Raw genomic sequence first — 19,603 nt, forward strand, 5'->3', positions numbered from 1 at the left:
AGGATAGTGGATGCATGGAACAGCATGACTGTTTTCTCCAGAGGATGCATTTCCTCTAAGTTGGTCTGCAGGTGGTGTTTGACTTTTTGGATGGTTTGAGATGCTAACATGAATCAGAATGAAGCTTGGACAGCATACATTTCCCAGTATCCTTGAAGAAACTGCAAGACTGAATTATCTTGAAGTGTCATTGGCCAGAAATCTTACTAGTCAGAAAACCATTGGTCAGTGAGATAATGCTAGTACTAGGAGTCCTGATTGACTCTAAAGACAGAGAATTAGTGGTGAAGTTACCAGATCTCTAGTCTTGGCTGGGAGTACAGAGAGAGAGATCTCTGTATTGAGACCCTGCTCAAACTCTGGTGGACTCTGGCACTTTAAGTCCAACAGAATAAAGATTATACAATAAAATCTTTACGGGTAGAAATCCTATGTATGTTAGGTAAGAGTATAGCGATAAGAGTATACTACCATCCACCTATCCAAAATGATGAGTCGGATGATGAAATGCTAAGAGAAATCAGGGAAGCTAACCAATTTGGCAGTGCAGTAATAATGGGAGATTTCAATTATCCCAACATTGACTGTTTAAATGTAACATAAGGACATGCTAGAGAGAAAATTCCTGGATGGAATAAATAACTGCTTCATGGAGCAATTGGTTCAGGAACTGACAAGAGAGAGAGACTAGAAGATTAGGCGTCCAAATGCCAGATGAAATTTAATGTGGAGAAATGCAAGGTGATGCATATAGGGGAAAAATAACCTTTGATATGGTTATACGATGTTAAGTTCCATATTAGAAGTTACCACCCAGGAAGGAGATCTAGCCATCATTGTGGATAATACATTAAAATCATTGGCTCAGTGTGTTGCGGCATTCAAAGAGGCAAATAGAATGTTAGGAATTATTAGGAAAGGAATGGTGATTAAAACAGTGAATGTCATAATTAATGCTCTGTATCGCTCCATGCTGAGACTACACCTAGAGTACTGTGTGCAGTTCTGGTCGCTGCATCTCAAAAAAGATATAGATGCACTGGAAAAGGTACAGAGAAGAGCGACCAAAATGATAAAGGGCATGGAAAGGCCCCCCCCTATGAGGAAAGGCTAAAGAGGTTTGGGCTGTTCAGCTTGGAGAAGAGACAGCTGAGGGGAGATATGGTAAAAGTCTATAAAATCATGAGAAAACTAGAGCAGGTAAATATGAATCGGTTATTTACTCTTTCAGATAATAAGACAAGGGGGCACTTCATGAAGTTAGCATGTAACACATTTAAAACAAATTGGAGAATATTCTTTTTCACTCAACGCACAATTAAGCTCTGGAATTTGTTGCCGGAGGATGTGGTTAAAGCAGTTAGTGTAGCTGGGTTTGAAAAAGGTTTGGATAAGTTCCTGGAGGTGAAATAAACTGTTATTAATCAAGTTGATTTAGGGAATAGCCATTACTGTTACTGGCATTAGTAGCATGGGATCTATTTAATGCCAGGTACTTGTGACTTGGATTGGCCACTGTTGGAAACAGGATGCTGGGCTTGATGGACCCTCTGTCTGACTCAGTATGGCAATTTCTTATGTTAACTCCCCTAGCACTGATTAAGTAGTAAAGTGTTTCCTGTATTTGATCTGTAGGTGTTTTTTCTAGGACCTATGCAACCCTTGAGTTGTATGGGATCCCAGTGTTCCTAAAAACTACCAGGGATAAGTTGTGGGCAGGAATCTTGCCCAGAAGCAAGCAGGACCCAGTTGGCGGGTGGGAAGTTGCCAGTGTAGGAGCACGTGCGCAGATGCAGGTGGAGCCAGGGCAGTGCTTAGCAGGACCCTCTGTGTGGCCTCAGGGTTAAGGGTGGTGCTGAGGTGTTGCGTGACAGAGAAGAACAGATAAGAGCATTTACCCTTTCTTCTGGGAGCCCCTTAACTAGCTATTGTATCTAGCAAAAATGGCAGGAAATCCTTGCCAAAATTTAAATAATTTTCTGATCTATGTCTGCAGTTTGATTTATTTCTTTTATCTCTGCTTGTTCTCCATCTTTGCTTACTGTTCCATCTGTTCCTCATGTTTTTCTGGTGTCCTTCCTTTTTCTGTTTCAGTTCTTTCTTTCTCTTTATCCATCAGAGTGGATATTTTAATATTCTCTCATTTTTTTCTTTCTGTTACTCTTTTTTCTTCTTTCCTCTTCCTTTTTTACACAAGCTCTGCCTTCCCTTCCCCAGTTCTCTTCTCAACTTCCATCTCTCTTCCCTTCATTATCCTCAATTCTTCTCCAAAGCTTTTCTCACATTTTTTCAGCTCTCACCCACCCTTCAAATCCATTTTCCTCTCTCCTACCGTTCCATTCCTTTTCTTTTCTCCCATCCTCTCCACCTTCTTCCCAAATTCCTCCATCTTTATATCATTCCTATAATACTTCCTTTCCCATCTCTTCACATTTCTTACCCCTTATCTCCACTAGTCATTCATTTTTCTCTTCCCCAGCATCTACTCTCTGCCTCTTATCTCCCCAGCATTTCTCCCTTGCCTCTTTCCCCACTCCCCAGCATTTCATCCCTGCGGTTGTGGGTGCTGATCCTGAGCCACATGTCCTCTTATTTCTCCTTGCCATACTTTCAGTGCTTGGGTTGTAGTGCAGCTTTCAGTTCAACAGTGAAGAGTGGTGGACAGAATAAAAGGCTGGAGAGAGCAGGGCCAGCAGCCAGGTGCTGCAGCTGACAGAACATGCGGAGCTATAGCATTTGCCACAGTTAGAGCATAACTTTCATACAAATGCGTGCAGAGACATACACACGTACATGGCTGCAAGCAGATTTTTATTTATTTATTTATTTAGACAGATCTATGCAAGTATTTAATAACCTGTGCATATGATACACATGCATTTTATAAAATACACCCTGTGCATATGATACACATGCATTTTATAAAATATACGTATTTCTTCCCTGCAGCATCCACGTGTATATATGCTTATGTGCAAATATATGCAATGCATTGAAACCATGTATATCAATGTATTGAACATGCGTACTTTTCCTATCTGTTTTAAAAATATATATGCATATAGGGCCGGATTTTCAAAAGGTTACACGTGCCGGGCCTATTTTCAAAAGGCCCGGGGACGCGAGTAAGTCCCGGGGCTTACAAAAAGGGGCAGGGCCAGAATGGCTGCAGTGCTGGGGATCGCGTGCCGGCTGAGTGTCGGCGTGCGCAACTTACTTCAGCCCCAGGGCTGAAGTTTTGAAATAAAAGAAAACAGAAAAAGGTAGGGTGAGGGGTAGGGAAGTTCCCTCCGAGGCTGCTCCAATTTCAGAGCGGCCTGGGAGGGAATGGGGGAAGGCAGCACAGCTCGACGCAGGCTTGGCGCATGCAAGGTGCATAATTGTGCACCCCCTTGCGTGCGCCGACCACTGATTTTATAACATGCGCGCGCGCCTGCTATAAAATCGGGCGTACGTGGGTGCGCACGCATGTCTTAAAATCTACCCCATATTTTACATGCAAAGGTAAAGAGGACTTACTTGTTTGTGTAAGTCAACCAATGTTAAAACATGCGCATGTAAATGAAATTAACCAGTTTATTAATTAGTCCACCATTTCGCCCTGTCCTCCAGGTCATCAAGACCTTCCTGATCTCCCCCCAGTTCATCCAGACCTCCCACCCAGTGAGTACTACTCAATAAATAATTTAAATATAATTTACGCCTGATAATTAGCAGCTATAAAAATACACAAGAAAATTTGCAAATATATGCGCATAACAGCCGCATTGAATATTATGGAAATTGCAGAATATAAGATGAAATAAAATAAGCATTGGACCTGCCCCAGAACACCTCTAGACCACCCCTTTATTATGTATGAAAATATGCATATTTTCAACTTTCATAAAATACAGAATACACAAGTAGAGGCTACTTATGCACATAACGTTTTGAAAATTCATCCCTCGATGTGGTACTAAAAAGACACTCCTCCCAGCATATCTGGGCTGTGTTGTCTCCATGACACTGCTCACATGACTGACATAACCACGAAATGCCTAACACAACCACAATGGGGCAACCAGGAAGCCGCATAGGTCCCAGTACAGACTCTTGGGGCACTCCACTAACAACCTTTCTCCATTTTGAAAACTGACCATTTAGTCCTACTTTCTATTTCCTGCCTTTTATCCAGTTACCAAATCACAATAAGACACTACCTCCAATCCCATGACCTCCCATTTTATTAAGGAATCTCTCAGGATTAACTTTTCAAATGCCTTCTGAAAATCCAAATATACCAGATCAACCAGATGACCCAATTGCTATGGTCTTCTCTCTAGGAATAGCCACAATGATGTAATGCAGGTTTTCAGTATAATGATCCTTAAAAGATGTTGGTCAGAAGGAGAAGGAAATTACAAACAGTTGCAGAGGAGAGGGAGGAGCTTAGTAGTGATTGTTGGGAGCCACACACTTCACTGTGTTGCCTATCAATTTAGGGAAACAGCTGGAGTGGAGAGTTTTATTGCATGTCGAAAGAGTAAATCTTTCACTTCTGGGGTTGCCTTCAAGGGAAGAAACCCCTGGTGTAAGTTCCAAGTGGGAACAGAGAACTTGGCAGTGAATAGAGTTTTTGGATTGTGCTGAGGAGTTGCAGCAAAGGAGAAAGAGATCGGCTAAATCAGGTGATACACCAAGGTGCCACTCAGGTACCATACTGTGGCCTGGAGAAAGGAGAGAGCTTCCCATCTGGTGCCCTGTCTGAGATAAAAGGAAAGAGAAAAAGCATTGGAGAATAAAGTACTACAGAAGGTAGTTGGGAACCCAGCACCAGACCATAGGGAAACTAAATTCCAGACAGAAAGAGGTTTTCCTGGGAGGGTATATAGAAAAGGATTAGAAATTCCCATTTTTCAAAGTTCACTTGGTTTTATGGCAGCAACAAGGACAAATGTACCATGTACGGCATTGTTTAACCTGGAGCAGTTTTCATAGTCAAGACTTTTATTTTTGGAACACCTTTACTATCAGGAGTCTTTTTAACTAGATGACATGTCTCATGCCTTGGGACATGAAGGTTAATCCTTCCCCACCTCCCTCCTCATTTGAAGATCCCCACTGTGATTGTAGAAGAGGCAGATTTCAGTCCGGTATTGAATGGTACCTCCTTTTCTAGAGGTGTAGCCAGGCTTTATTAATGCTCGTTCTTTAAACGGAAAGTTAATTTATTACCAGAATTAATTGGGAACGGAATTTTATATCTTTGATCTATCAGAAACATGATTATAAAGGATGACTTGATTTCCTGTCGATATCAGGGCTGAATTAGCCATGCTGTCTGGGGATGTCTTCTGGCGGCCACTAGGCGGAGCTTTACCTAGCAGTTGCAGAACATTGCTCTGTGTGGCTGCGCATGTCTTCCCACGCAATCTAGCACACTCTCTTCCCCTCAGTCTATCTTTTGCAGGCAGGCACTCCCTGCTATTCTTCTGTGGTTTTGGGGAAAAACGTCGGTAGAGTAATAGTCTGGTTGAGGTGGAATGCTGAAACCAGCTTGGGCAAAAAGGGAAGGGTGGATGTGAAGGGTCACCTTATCTTGGTACAAATGCAGATAAGGGGGATAATGCACTAACACCTACAGTTTACTAACTCTCCTGGCACTGCAAAAGATATGCGCGCAACCCCTGAAAACCTACCCCTGCCTCCCCCTGCGCATGCCGAGCCTATCTTGCATAGGCTCGGCGGCATGCACAAGCCCCGGGACACGCGTAAGTCAGGGCTTGAAAAAATGGGCGTTCCGGGGTGGGGTTGTGGGCGAGGTGCTGGCCTGGGGGCGGGACTGAGGCCTCCGGAACAGCCCACCAGGCCGGGGGATAGAGAGCTGGCGTGCGCAAGTTATTACCTGCCCGGAGGCAGGTGTAACTTCTTCAATAAAGGTCGGGGGGAGTTTAGTTAGGGGGGGTCAGGTTAGATAGGGGAGGGGGAGGGGAAGGTGCGGGGGGGGGGGGGGATGGAACGGAAGGAAAGTTCCCTCCGATTTCGGAGCAGCCTTGGAGGGAACGGAGGCAGGCTGCTCGGCTCGGCACGCGCAGGTTGCACAATTGTGCACCCCCCTGCGCGCGTCGAACCTGGATTTTATAACATGCGGGCGTAGATTTGATCGCGCCGGGTTGCGCGAAACAAATCTACACCCGCGCGCATGTTATAAAATCTGGCCTTAATGAATATGGCCCAAAAGTTAGCCAGATAAATAGCTCCACCCTGGAATGCCCCTGACCCATCCCTCACTTATCCAGCTGTTTAGTCTGATAAACAGCCGGCTAAGTGGCAGCTGCTGAGCTGTGGTCAAATATTCACAGTACTACTTACTAGCCGGTTAAGTTCTAACATACAGGTCGATACTCTAAGGCCGCGGTAGAAAGAGTGCGGCAGTGCCTGGCGCACCCTCGTTCCCCGCACACACAGTTCTCTTCACCTACCGCTCGATACTCTTCTAATTGCATGCAAATGCATGCCGCGTCTGCGAAGTGTTAGGGAAGCGTTAGACCTGCGCAACCCATTTTAACGGTATAGAGCGCCTATACAGTAACCTGAGTGCTCGGGCCTAACGCTTCACGGCCACGCTGGTATCTGTCATTTCAAATGTCATTTGAAATGACAGATACCAGGAAGTCGGGATTGCCGTCCCCTCTCCCCTCCTCCCGAAGCAAAAAAAAAAGTTGCGAGCGAGAGAGAGAGGGGAGAGGACGGCAATCCTACGCTCGGCGACTTACTTTTGCAGCCCCCCTCCTCCAGACATCGTGGCTTCCCCCGTGCCAGTTCCCCTTCCCCTCCTCCCTAAGCAGGGCGCGAAAAGCGCGAAGCGACTTACTTTTTTGCAGCCCCCTCCGGACATCGGACGACCTCTCTTGCCTCCAGCTGCTCGCGAAGAAGGACGCCCTGCACGGCCTCTGAAGACGTGACGTCACGACGTTTGGCGTCACGGCATGTGACGTCACGTCTTCAGCGGCCGTACAGGCGTCCATCTTCGCGAGCAGCAGGAGAGGTCGTCCGATGTCCGGAAGGGGCTGCAAAAGGTGGAGTCGCTTCGTCGCTTTACACTGCCAGTCCCTTCTTCCCTCCTCCCGAAGCAGGGCGTGAAAAGCAGCCTTGCTCCGGGAGGAGGGAAGAAGGAACTGGCAGTGTAAAGCGGCGAAGGCGACTTACTTTTTGCAGCCCCCTCCGGACATCGGACGACCTCTCCTGCCTCCAGCTGCTCGCGAAGAAGGACGCCTGCACGGCCCTCTGAAGACGTGATGTCACGACGTTTGGCGTCATGGCATGTGACGTCACGTCTTCAGCGTGACGCCAAATAAGTTGATCTCCAGCCTTTTTTTTTTTTTTTTTTAAATCAGAAAAAGACCACTGAACCCTAGTCATAATGAAAATAACTTTGGCTCCTGAATGGGCAACCGATTAGACTGGGATAAACAGAAACAATGCCCGTGCGAGCGCCGAAATCGCACGGGCATTCATTCACTGCCGGCGGGGCCGTGCATTCATCCAGGCAGAGGGAGCCGGCCGCTTTCGCCGCCGGCTCCCTCTGCCTGGATGAATGCACGGCCCGCCTTGAGCGCTGAAATCGCATGGGCATTCATTCACTGCCGGCGGGGGCCGTGCATTCATCCAGGCAGAGGGAGCCGGCCGCTTTCGCCGCCGGCTCCCTCTGCCTGGATGAATGCACGGCCGCCTTGAGCGCCGAAATCGCACGGGCATTCATTCACTGCCGGCGGGGGCCGTGCATTCATCCAGGCAGAGGGAGCCGGAGGCCGCTTTCGCCGCCGGCTCCCTCTGCCTGGATGAATGCACGCCCACCCGGCCGCCTTGAGCGCCGAAATCGGGAGGAGAGGAGAAGGGAGAAGGGACTATCGTAGCAGGCCCGAGCCTTGCTACTTTTTCGTTTTTTTTTTGCCTCGGGAGGAGGAGACAGACTGGGGCTGCACCGGAGACCGGACGGGGCCAGGGCAGGTGAGCGGGGGCTGGGGGGAAAGTTTGCCGAGCATCGGGGAACATAACTGTCCACTTCCTGGTACCTGTCATTTCAAATGTCATTTGAAATGACAGATACCAGCGCGGGCCGTGAAGCGTTAGGCCCGCGAACCCAGGATACTGTATAGGCGCTCTATACAGTAAAATAGGTTGCGCGGGCCCTAACGCTTGCCTAAGGCTTCGCAGCCGCGGCATGCATTTGCATGCAATTAGAAGAGAGTATCGAGCGCTAGGTGAAGAGAACTGTGCGTGCGGGGAACGAGGGTGCGCTGGCAATGCCGCACTCTTTCTACCGCGGCCTTAGAGTATCGACCTGTAAGTTAGCAGGTTAAACGCGGGGTAAAATGGCAGCGATAGTCGGGGCGCGCGTTACAGTATCGGAGGGGAATAGCTAATTCCCTTCATTATACAGCTAATTCGTTCATTTACATATATACATGCTGCGTGGGGAAAGGGTTATGCGTCTGTTTTAAGAAGCGCTAAGGACGCGTGAAACTGGAGACTGTATCGCTGGATCGCCTTAACGCGTCCGAATTGTGCGCCTCCCGCACGTTACACAGACGGGGAAATCTTCAACCGCACGTTACAGTATCGACCTGCTAGCTGGCTAACTGGCACTGAATGTCAGCCTCATTGATTTTAGGTGATATAAACATTCATGCAGAGTGTCAGTCATGCCCAGCACAAGATTTTCTGATTTTATGTAATTCAAGTTTCCAACAATACATTAACCAGACTCATACATCAAGCTGCATCTGGATTATAGTTCAGAGAGGGAGGAGGCCTTATTAGAGACTAATTGTTTGGTTTGCAAAGGATCTTGATTTAGATGTAAATAGACAAACTTAATTTCTCTTAATCTCTAGGTAGGAAACCGTCTGTTTAGGATGACATCTCTGATTTTGAGATTGCATTGAGAGATGTTGGGAGTTTAATGATCAAGTTTGTATTTGTGGGAGTTTTAATTGACATTAATTTGTCTGTTAAATCTCAGAGAATACATTGTGAGATTCTTTTCTTCCAGGTGCATCATTTATCAGTTTCAACCTTTTCTTTGAGCAAAAACATTTAGCTTCTTTAGTTCATGCCACAGTAACCTAGCAGACTGGACTATTGTAATTCCTTGCTGATAGGCCTGCCACAATATGTATATTACAAAAAATTCTAAATTTGGCAGCTTGTCTATTGCTATATCTTCATCCCTGGAAACCTTGCTTTTCAATCATTGCATTAGCTGTGCATTCTGACTTGAATAAAGTTTACGATTTTGTCTCTAAACTTTAACATGCTCGGTAGAAAATGTCCATTGTATTTCAACAAACTTTTACAGTGGTACATCCTTTGAAGTGTTTAAGATCTTCGACAGGAGCTTCAGGTCCCATTTCAAAGAAGATTAGATTGATGGGAAAGAACTGGAAGATATTTTCTTCTGTCACACCAAGACTATGGAATGCTTGGAAGATTGAGAATTATATTTCCTTTAGGAAACAAAGACGTTTTAGTGCAGGACAGTAATTCCTGCTGGACTTAATTTCAACTTTTTCCTTGTGATGGCTGGAGTTTTCATGCAGTTGCTTTTCATTGGCTATAAATGCCATTATAGCTGATTTTATTGCTTTTATGTATGGTTGGTTAATATATTACTTCTTGGATTTTACGGACCTTACAATTGTTTAGTGTTTGTAATATGTTCTATTATGTTGGTGTTTTTAGTAATACTGTTTTGTTTTATTTATAGTTTTTAAAACTTTTATATTGACTGTTTTGTACCCACTTTTGGCTAAAGCAGCAAATAGAATAAATATCCAGTACATGCAACTGTCTTTTTATTAAACAGCATAGGGGTATGTGTAGACTTTCAGGACATACTACAACTTTAGACTGCAGCAGTAATGCATTGCATCATCAAACAGTTCCTGAAAAAAATGGATAGCATATTTCACAGCAACATGTGGGTGCTTATTGAATTATTCTTTCAGTACACTTAAATATTCCTGTGTGTTCATGGGGTTTGATCAAGGTGTATCTAGATGTAATTCAAATAGTATCTGAATGTTAGTGTGCAGATTGTTGCACTTAAAGTGTATAGGATGTGAGTAGTAATATGTCTAAATAAGTGTGTGTGGGTTTCCAGGTACAGTATACTATAGGTACTTTCTTGTATGGGGCCAATATGTAACTAGGTGTTATTTATGACAATGCATCTGGGTTTGACTGTAGTGAAATATCATGTTTATGAAGATCTGTTTATGGTACAGTTAGAATTGTGCAGTGGGTCTTGCAATAAGATTCCTAATAGAAATTTACTTTTCACAGACAACTTTGACACTGGCATGACAGAAAGGGGAGGTTAGAAAGAGTGTTGGCCATTATAATGACAAGGAAAATGGAGCAACAGAGAGAGAGAAAGAGAGTTGCAAACATACCTGGAGAAAATGTAAAATTAATTGTCACTCTTAGCAGAGTAGAGTATTTAAGCTTGAGAGTGGTGTGAGCTGAAGACCCTGGAAGATGTGTATAAAGTCCTAACTCTAGGCTGCAAATTATCCAACATAATGAGTGGAACCCCGCAGAATTCTGTCATGCTTCCCTAATCCAGAAATGCCAGGATACTGAGTCAGCAAATGAAAATCAAGTCCTTGATTTACTGCTGCAGCCTTGAACCCTAATTCTCCCCTGTTTTTGACTCAGGTTTCAGTTCCATTATTTCTGTTTGTGTATTCTCTGTATCCACCCAAGCCCTGCTATCTTATACACAATAAAAACAATTTTAAAAACCATTTCCACAGCTAAAACAATGCTTTACCCACAGAAATGACCTTTTAGAAAATTGCATTCTCCATTGACAAGCAGGCATGAATTAATCATTACGCATGGGAGACATCATCTAACAGGGCTGATACATCCCAGCTCTCAAAGCTCAGGAAAGATTTTACTAAGCATGCGTGGGAGTTCCTGTATGCACACGCTGCTTTGTGAGCCCCTCAAACTTTCTTCGTCCAAACTACCATACAGATGTGTCCCAGTGTCCGTCTCAATTTTTTTTCAATTTTTGGCCTTGTGCCTTGTAGCTGCTTCTGTTTTTTGCTGCAGCATCAGCAAAAAACAAACAGAACTTTTCAGCTCTAATTTTAACAAAATAAAGACAAAATTAAAGACGAATCTGCCATCACTCTACAGCTGTGGTCGAATGTCCCCTAGAGCACAGCAACACTGCATCCAGAAGATGGAAGCTCTATGGAGGGCACCAGTTGGTAAGAGCCCCAAGAATCCTGTGCAAGGCCAAAAAGTGGAGTCATTCCTTGTCTAACCAATGAGGTGGTTTGGCTCTTGAGCAGGAAGTAGAGGCAGGATCTCCCTAGTCTCAATCCTACAAACATTAGAAGACGTCCACCACCCAGCCCGCATGATGCTGGTTCCTGGATCTACTTCAGGCCAGAGGTTGAGCATGATGCAGAAGCCTATGGCACCAGACAAGCCTCAGAAGACAGTCCAATGGCACATGTGGCTGTGAGCGAGTGGCCTCCGAAAGGACATGCATGATAGACTTGCGAATGTGCTCTATAGAGAGGACCATTTTATTCAGTGGCAAAGTTAAGGAGATGGTGACTCTGATTAAAGAACATAAGCTGTGGCAAGGGGACCAACTGGCCCGTACCCAGTGCCAGTATTTTCCATACAAGCATCCATTCTTTCAGAGATGCCCCTTCTCTTTTCCTGCATCATCAAGCTTCTCCCACTCTTCAGCAACTGTATGCTTGAGGTCAAAGGGAAAGGCATCAGCCAAAAGGCTCAGCAACAGGCACAGAATAAGCTAAGGACCAGTTTTAAGAATATTTTGAGGCCTGCCTCCCCAACTTCTCTGGGGTGGGGAGAAACTCTTCCATAAAATGGCTCCATAGGTCTTGAAAATGGTGGAATATGGTTACCATTTATGATTTCCTGACCATCCTCCATACCAATAAACAGTCTTCAGGTCCAACCCTTTTTAGTCCACTTAACTGCAACTGGAGCTGTTCTTTCAGCAGAAGGAGGTTGATTCCTCCTCAGGAATGTGGCAAGGGATTCTACATAGAAACATGACAAAAGAAAAAGACCATTCAGTCTATCTAGTCTGCCTATCCACACCAACTATTTAGCTTTATAATCTATACCACTCCCTCAGACATTCTGTATGTTTACCGCATGCTTTTCTTGAAATCAGATGCTGTCCCTTGTCTTTACCACCTCCACGGAGAGGCTGTTCCTTGCATCCACTACCATCTGTAAAGAAATATGTCCTTAGATACTCCTGAGTCTACCTTCTTTCACTCTTATTCCATGATCCCCTCATTTTAGTGCCTCCTTTCTGGTGAAGAGGTCCACTTCCGGTGCATGAAAACATTGGAGGTATTTAAATGTGTCTGTCATTTGTCCTTATTTCACCTTTCTTCTAGGGTTTAGATCTGTCTGTCCCCATATGCTTTAGATGAAAACCACAGCCCATTTAGAAGCCATCCTCTGGACTGACTCCAACTAGTTATATCCTTTTGAAGTTGATGTCTCCAGAAGTGTACAAAATATTCCAAATGAGGTCATACTAATGTTTTTATACAAGGGCAATATTGCCTCTGGTGAGGCAGACAACACTGCTTGTGAGGAGGATCTGTGATGCCCTAGATTTATGGAACTCCTCAATATAGTGCACCAAGAAGTGTGAGAGCAAGGACATCCATCCACAAGCATAACAATTTTGATGATCATGCTCAGGGCCCAAGCAGATATAGCAGAGTTCCTAGCCGTCTGTAATAGACATTACCTTACCACAAATGCACCTTTTGAAACCGTTCACGGTTGGCTCTTTCTTCTGTGACATTTCAAGAAAGCAAGACCTCTTAAAGAGGGAGAAAAAACTGACAATATCTTCTTTTTTTTTTTTTTTAAGCTAGAACTGAAAAGTGCTTTTGTGGGGCTGCCGAGGCAGTGAGGCAACAGAAAATAAAGAAGAATTTTTATATAATTTAGAGAAAAATTTGAAATCCATGCTTGTGTTTGGACAAAAAATAACTGAGGGAGGCTCATGAGGCAACGTCCATGCAGGAATACCTGCATGTGATCAGTAGAGCTCACAGCTTTGCTAACATGGAGACATGAATCCATTCAGTGCCACCACTGGATGATGTTATCTCATATATAGTCGCTAATTCAGCCTCCTTATCAATGAAAAATATGTTATAGAATTGAAAATAGGTTTATATATCTATCTATCTATATATATATACAGAGAGAGAGAGAGAAGACAAAAATAATTCCTGTGGAATAGAGGGAAAGAGCACTAATATGAATAATGTAATGTCAAATAAAACCAAATCTTTTTTAACTTAAATGAGCACCTATACACTTAAACTACTAATGTGTCACAAATATGTGCATACACCCTTGCATATATAAATATATTAAACATAGGTAGATACCAATCCCTGCCTATACAAATTTCATTTGATGAATAACATCACACTATTGAAATGTGAAAAAATGTTTACATGTTAAGAGAACATCAGTTCTCCACAAGTGATTTATCTCATACAGCACAATCCATCTTAGGTTTACAAAAATTATGAAATTGTTCATTCTTTATTTTTGTAAACCTATCTATATATGCTCATTTATTTTATCTGTTTCAAATTATAAGTTAATAAAGATTTGGTTTTATTTGACATTACATGATTCATATTAGTGCACTTTCCCTCTACTTTGCAGGAATTGTTTTTTTCTTTTATTTGAGCTCTTTACATAATTCACATATTGCCTGATGTTTTTGTAGTCTATGAAACCAACTACTGTAGGAAGCAGTTGTGCCCTGCAGTTAGGTCCTCCACAGTCTAAATCTATGAGCACTAATAGTGTTCTAGTTGTTTACTATTTAGTGAGGAAAGCAGTTTCAAAATCCAAGGAAAATACCTTTCTTTTCACTTTTACACATATTTTAATAAGAGAGAAAAAAAATTTACTCTTAAAAACATTCCAAGTAACCGCTAGTGGATTTGAGTCCTTTTGCTTACATTTCAGTAGTTTTTGTGAAGCCCAAGATTAAAAGGCAGCTAATGCCTCTGAAGTTGGATGTAGAGCAGAAGAGTGAAATTCTCTTATTTGTTCAAGGCAGCAGCTGTATCACGAAATCTGAATATGCTCTCATAGCTTGGCTTGCTGTTACCAATACCTTTCAAGCATCCATAGCCCAGCTGCTTCCTTGAATTTTACAAGGTCAAACTTAAATGCATGTATATCTGGACTGTAGTCACCTATGTAGAAGGAAGCATAGTATCATGTTTGAAAAAAAAAAAACCAAAAATTAACCATCTTTTCATGCGCTTCAAACCACAATGGAGAAAGCAGCACATAGTTTAATTCAGGAATTTGTATTCTGCCATTCTTAACCATAATGGATAATTCAAGGCAGATAAACATAATCATAAAATAGCATATTCAAGACCCATAATAGAACAACAAATAACAATCATACAATCATGTAGGATAGAAATTCAATGCAAATTCTTATTCCACAGAAGAGCAATAGACAAATTAATGATCACAAGCTTAAAACATATTTGGACCCAAGTGATTTTCACACAGTACTCCAGTCATTGGTTATATCAGGTCTGGCTTCTACTTTGGAGCTCTTAAAATAATCCAGAATTCTGCTGCTTGGATACTTACTGTATCCACACTTTCAGGCCGATGCAATAATCAGTGCACTAAGAATATGCGCTGGATTTCAGCGCATATTTTTAACGTCCAGATTCATTTATTTTTTAAAACCCCAATGCAGTAAACTAATGAAATGCAAATGTATTTAGAGTTTAAAAAAGCACAATGAGAATAAAATGGGAAACAGAGACAGTGCACATTTTAACTTGGGGAGGGGAGGCATCCCTCATGGCCATAAGTGAAGGCATCCGCCAGAACTGAGCCGAATAAATACTGACTTATCCGGCAATATGGCAGCAGGTAGCCAGATAGCTGGATAAGTCAGTATTTATCTGGCTGTCTAATGCGCATTATTGCTACTTAGCCAAATAAGTATTTATCTGGCTAAGTAGCAGTGAACCACGCCAGAAAGCCAAATAAGTCAGTACTTATTTGTGGACATTGATAAACTTTTTAAAGGCATTTTCCCCTTTTTTTAGGGGTTTTAAGTACTAGTGCAGTTCTGCTGGAAACATAACTCCAGCTCTGACCTGGAGTTATTTCCGATGCTAAAAAAGGTGCAATGGCGTACTGCTTAGTGCCTTCATTTGCATGGGATTTCCATGTGAGGGTACTAAGCAGTACTCCGTTTAGTAAAGTGTATTTTCTATGCACAAAACTCCTTGCTGCATTGGCAGCAAGTTTTACACACAGAAAATGCATGTTGAAGTGCAGAAAGGTGATAAGTACTGACTTCGGTTATCTGGCACCAGGTTCAGATCAACATGCTTTTCTGCATAGGCCTGTTTATGAGCACATATTCCCTATCTTGTTCATAAGTTTTTAACTCTTAGACATAAAGCTCTAAGGATACTCTACAGTGTTAGTTCCCATTTAAAAATATACTGACTTGAAAGAAATTTAAGATGTTCAGGTCAGTGTTTGCTTGATGTACCTACAATCCATATAGCTCGCTTGGCAGAATCACATGACAGGTTGTTTGTGATAGCAGGACCAATGTTAGGGACTGCTGGAGCCTTTTTGGAGAGAAGCTTGTTTAAGACCTTTTAAAAGGAACTTAAAAATATTTTTATTTAACAAGGCTTTTTTTTTTTTTTTGTCACAATTTTTATTATTGACCGTCCAGGTTTCACAACAGTAGCAATAACAAATACCCTCAGCACAGCTGGGTCCATGAATTAGTCTTCCAAAGTAAAACAGCAAATAAGTGCAAGACATAATATAGTCGACCCTCTGGAGGGCAGCGCAAAAGGAAACAGTAAGCACTATCGCCATCGTGGAACCCCGGCATTCCCACACCACATGCATACACCCCCAGGCAGCCGCTGTCCCCTTTAGCCCCCCTAACACCCCCCCTCCCCTAATCTAACCCCAGAGACTCGACATTAGTTAACCCCAAATAAAGGCAAGTCCAGAGAAAAGCACATCTAAGCCGGTTGCCAGTCCAGGGTATAGCCAACAGTGGACAAGGTATTTTGCAGATCTGAGGGTAACTGAGCAAAGAAATTGTTACAGCAGGCGCAGTAATCTTTGTCTAGTTTTCTATGGCCAGCAACATAGCCCATCCTCAATTTGTAGTAGCAGAATATGAATGAATGCAGAACCTGCTGAGGTGAAATACCATGTATTCCAGGAGGTTTTAGCTTAATGTCATCCACAAGCATGTTTGTATTCATGTCATTATGTTATAATTATGAATGATCTATTGTGAGCTGCTTAGAATTATGGATAATGTGGCATATAAATAAATAAAATAAAAATATCATACCATATAAATCTGTTACAGACCTGGAAAAATTACAAATACATAACATGCGCCTACCAGTTAAAAATAAGTTACATAGCATTGATCCCTTTTATCTGTTCTCTTGGCAGGCTGAGAAGAAGCAGAAGCTTGTTGCAGTGATGAATGCAGTAGAAGAAACCACAGCAGGGGATCCTCAGAAGGAGGAGGAAACGAGCCCCCCTGCCTCACAGCAACCCACAGACCCAGCATCGCCCACTGTAGCTACCACCCCTGAGCCAGTGGTGGCTGACACTGTGGATAAAAATGCCTCCAAATCAGTGGATGATGAAGCAGAGTATGAGGTGAGGATTGCAGGGCATGATGACACCACTTCTTTCTTTGTTTTCCACACTGTTGCAGTAAATGAATTGAGGAGTTTGAGATGTAGAAGCTTGACTAGCACTGCAGAAGGGATGAGATTCTTGTGATAGGATGGTACTAGAAAACCAGTCAGATGGCCAAGGTCCTCCTTTCACAATGTGAATCTGGATGACTGCCCTGGGCCCCGTGCTTTGGGTGGCTCCACACTTTGGCCCTCTCCCCTTCCTAAGGGCAGGAGGAAAGCAACACTTCTTATCTTCATTTTCCTCCTAATCAGCCAGATTCAGTCTGCAGTTTGAACCATGTTGGGCCCCTTAGTCATGCAGGACCCAGTGGCACTATATGTTCAAAAATTCACATTGAAGTCAATGAAGGAGGCAAATTAAAGTAAAAAGTGCTGCTCACCTCAGCCGCCAGCAGATGGAGGGTTGCAACAGTGGCAGGTGCTGTGAAGAAGATTGTACAGGCTGATTTGCCAGAGGTCCTGAAACCACCTTGGCTTAGTCCTGCAGAAGCTGCCCCCCTCCAGCCAGCAACAAGAGATCATGCACTGCCAGGAATCTCAAGGAGTTCTAAGAAGGAGAATCAGGACAGAGAATGCTGAGTTTAGAGAGAGGGACCCTGCTCAGAGTAAACTGCAATCCAAGTTATGTGTGCACCTTATTAGAGATGGGCCAGTACAAGATTTGTGATCACGGAAATCATGATTCATCACTCAGTTATTGTGGCTTTGCCAAGGGATTTTCCCATGGAGGCAGAGAGATGTTCACCCTGCTACTTCAAGACTGCAGCAGCAGGGTGCGGGGAAATCCCTAACCCCAAGTGCATGGAGAAAGCACTACTCTCTTCTTATGGACAGAGGGTTGGATTCTCCTAGGACAAGCAGGATGGTAGTCCTCACAGATGGGTGACATCATCAGATGGAGCCTGGCATGGAAAACTTTTGTCAAAGTTTCTAGAACTTTGACAGGAACCCTGAGCATGCCCAGCATGCCACTCTCCACACATCCATGTGGGGTCCCTCGTCAGTCCCTTTTTTTTCTACAAAGTAATTACCTCATGGTAGTGGAGCTCTGCTCTTAGCTCATCCTTTTCAAAGTATTTTCCCAGTTGTTTTCAACGTTCTCGGCACTGGGTCCCTCTTCTTTGGTTGCTGCTATCCAGTGTGCGGCAGGTGTTTAAATTTTCCCTTCATGCGGTCGATTCCCGGCAAGTCGCCTCTTGGTGACCAACGGCAATCAACTGCTCGCCGGGTATTTTTCATGGAGTCATTTGGTTTTCAATGATGTCCCCAGTGCCCACGGATCCGTGTGATGTTTGTATCCTCTGCCTGGTGGCGTCACACGACGTCTGAGGGTGCCATCTGTGTGACCAGACTATCTCCAAAGGCCGTCGTGCCCAGCTGGATAAGATGGAAAGCTTTTTGCCAGAAAGTCTGATCCATCTACTCCGGCATTGGGGGCGTCGACACCTAGAGGCCAAGGGGATAACACATTGAAATCGTCTGTTCAGTGTGCTGCGGCAGTCAAAAAAGCAAACAATGTTGGGAATTATTAGAAAGGGAATGGTGAATAAAACAGAAAATGTCATAATGCCTCTGTATCGCTCCATGGTGATACCGCACCTTGAATACTGTGTACAATTCTGGTCACCGCATGTCAAAAAAGATATAGTTGCGATGGAGAAGGTACAGAGAAGAGCGACCAAAATGATAAAGGGAATGGAACAGCTCCCCTATGAGGAAAGACTAAAGAGGTTAGGACTTTTCAGCTTGGAGAAGAGAGGGCTGAGGGGGGATATGATAGAGGTGTTTAAGATCATGAGAGGTCTAGAACGGGTAGATGTGAATCGGTTATTTACTCTTTCGGATAATAGACTAGGGGGCACTCCATGAAGTTAGCATGTGGCACATTTAAAACTAATCGGAGAAAGTTCTTTTTTATTCAACGCACAATTAAACTCTGGAATTTGTTGCCAGAGGATGTGGTTAGTGCAGTTAATGTAGCTGTGTTTAAAAAAGGATTGGATAAGTTCTTGGAGGAGAAGTCCATTACCTGCTATTAATTAAGTTGACTTAGAAAATAGCCACTGCTATTACTAGCATCGGTAACATGGAATAGACTTAGTTTTTGGGTACTTGCCAGGTTCTTATGGCCTGGATTGGCCATTGTTGGAAACAGGATGCTGGGCTTGATGGACCCTTGGTCTGACCCATTATGGCATGTTCTTATGTTCTTATTAGATATGCCGTTCCTCTCTACCCCTCTGGCAGGTCCCTCTCATGAGAGAGGAGCCGGTGATAGGCCGTTTCCGGTGTCGTTGCCCTCAAGGACATCGATCTTCACTTTCCTCGGCTCTGGATAAAGACCGGGCCAAGCACCAGGGGAAGTCCCGCAAGCATCATCACCGGTCACTATTGGCGCACGGCTCTGGGACCGCTGCGGCATTGGCGATTCGCCGTGTCACCACCAAAATGACCCCGTGGAGAAAAGGCACCATCCTTTATCATTGCAACTGGTGGGCCTTCCCCACCAGTTGCAATGCTGAGCACCGAGCCTCCTCAGGGCTCCGAGGAGGCTCTGGTGACGCCTCCTCCTCCTCCATCCATCTTAACTACAGCGGATTTTCAGGAGGAGTTCGACCGCAGGGTTCTGCAGGCGGTGTTCCGAGCCCTGAGAGTATCGAGCCGCCATTGGCACCAGTCCCCATGCTGGTGCTAGAGCCTGCGCCGTCTCTAGATTGTCTAGAAGTCCTTCTGGGCGTACTTCTGATGCAGCTGGTGCCCGGGGGACCATC

General features: G+C 44.0%; 1 protein-coding gene and 1 long non-coding RNA gene across 3 annotated transcripts in view; one reads left to right on the plus strand and one right to left on the minus strand.

Annotated features, from left to right (window-relative positions):
- The window catches only part of DNMT3A (DNA methyltransferase 3 alpha), a 502,482-nt gene that overhangs the window by 64,513 nt on the left and 418,366 nt on the right, over positions 1 to 19,603 (plus strand). Inside the window, exons 1-2 of one of the 2 annotated variants that reach the window (XM_029596280.1) lie at positions 3,543 to 3,663; positions 16,576 to 16,788. In XM_029596280.1, the coding sequence (XP_029452140.1) occupies positions 3,562 to 3,663; positions 16,576 to 16,788 (315 nt within the window). In that variant the 5' untranslated portion in view covers positions 3,543 to 3,561. Of the gene's footprint in view, positions 1 to 3,542; positions 3,664 to 16,575; positions 16,789 to 19,603 lie in introns of those variants that run through there. The other variant, XM_029596281.1, reaches the window with a different exon arrangement.
- LOC115088229 overlaps positions 1 to 19,603 on the minus strand; it is a 157,339-nt gene that overhangs the window by 36,853 nt on the left and 100,883 nt on the right. The gene's annotated exons all lie outside the window — the stretch shown is intronic.

Source organism: Rhinatrema bivittatum, chromosome 3, assembly GCF_901001135.1.
Source record: "Rhinatrema bivittatum chromosome 3, aRhiBiv1.1, whole genome shotgun sequence".
NCBI lineage: Eukaryota > Metazoa > Chordata > Amphibia > Gymnophiona > Rhinatrematidae > Rhinatrema > Rhinatrema bivittatum.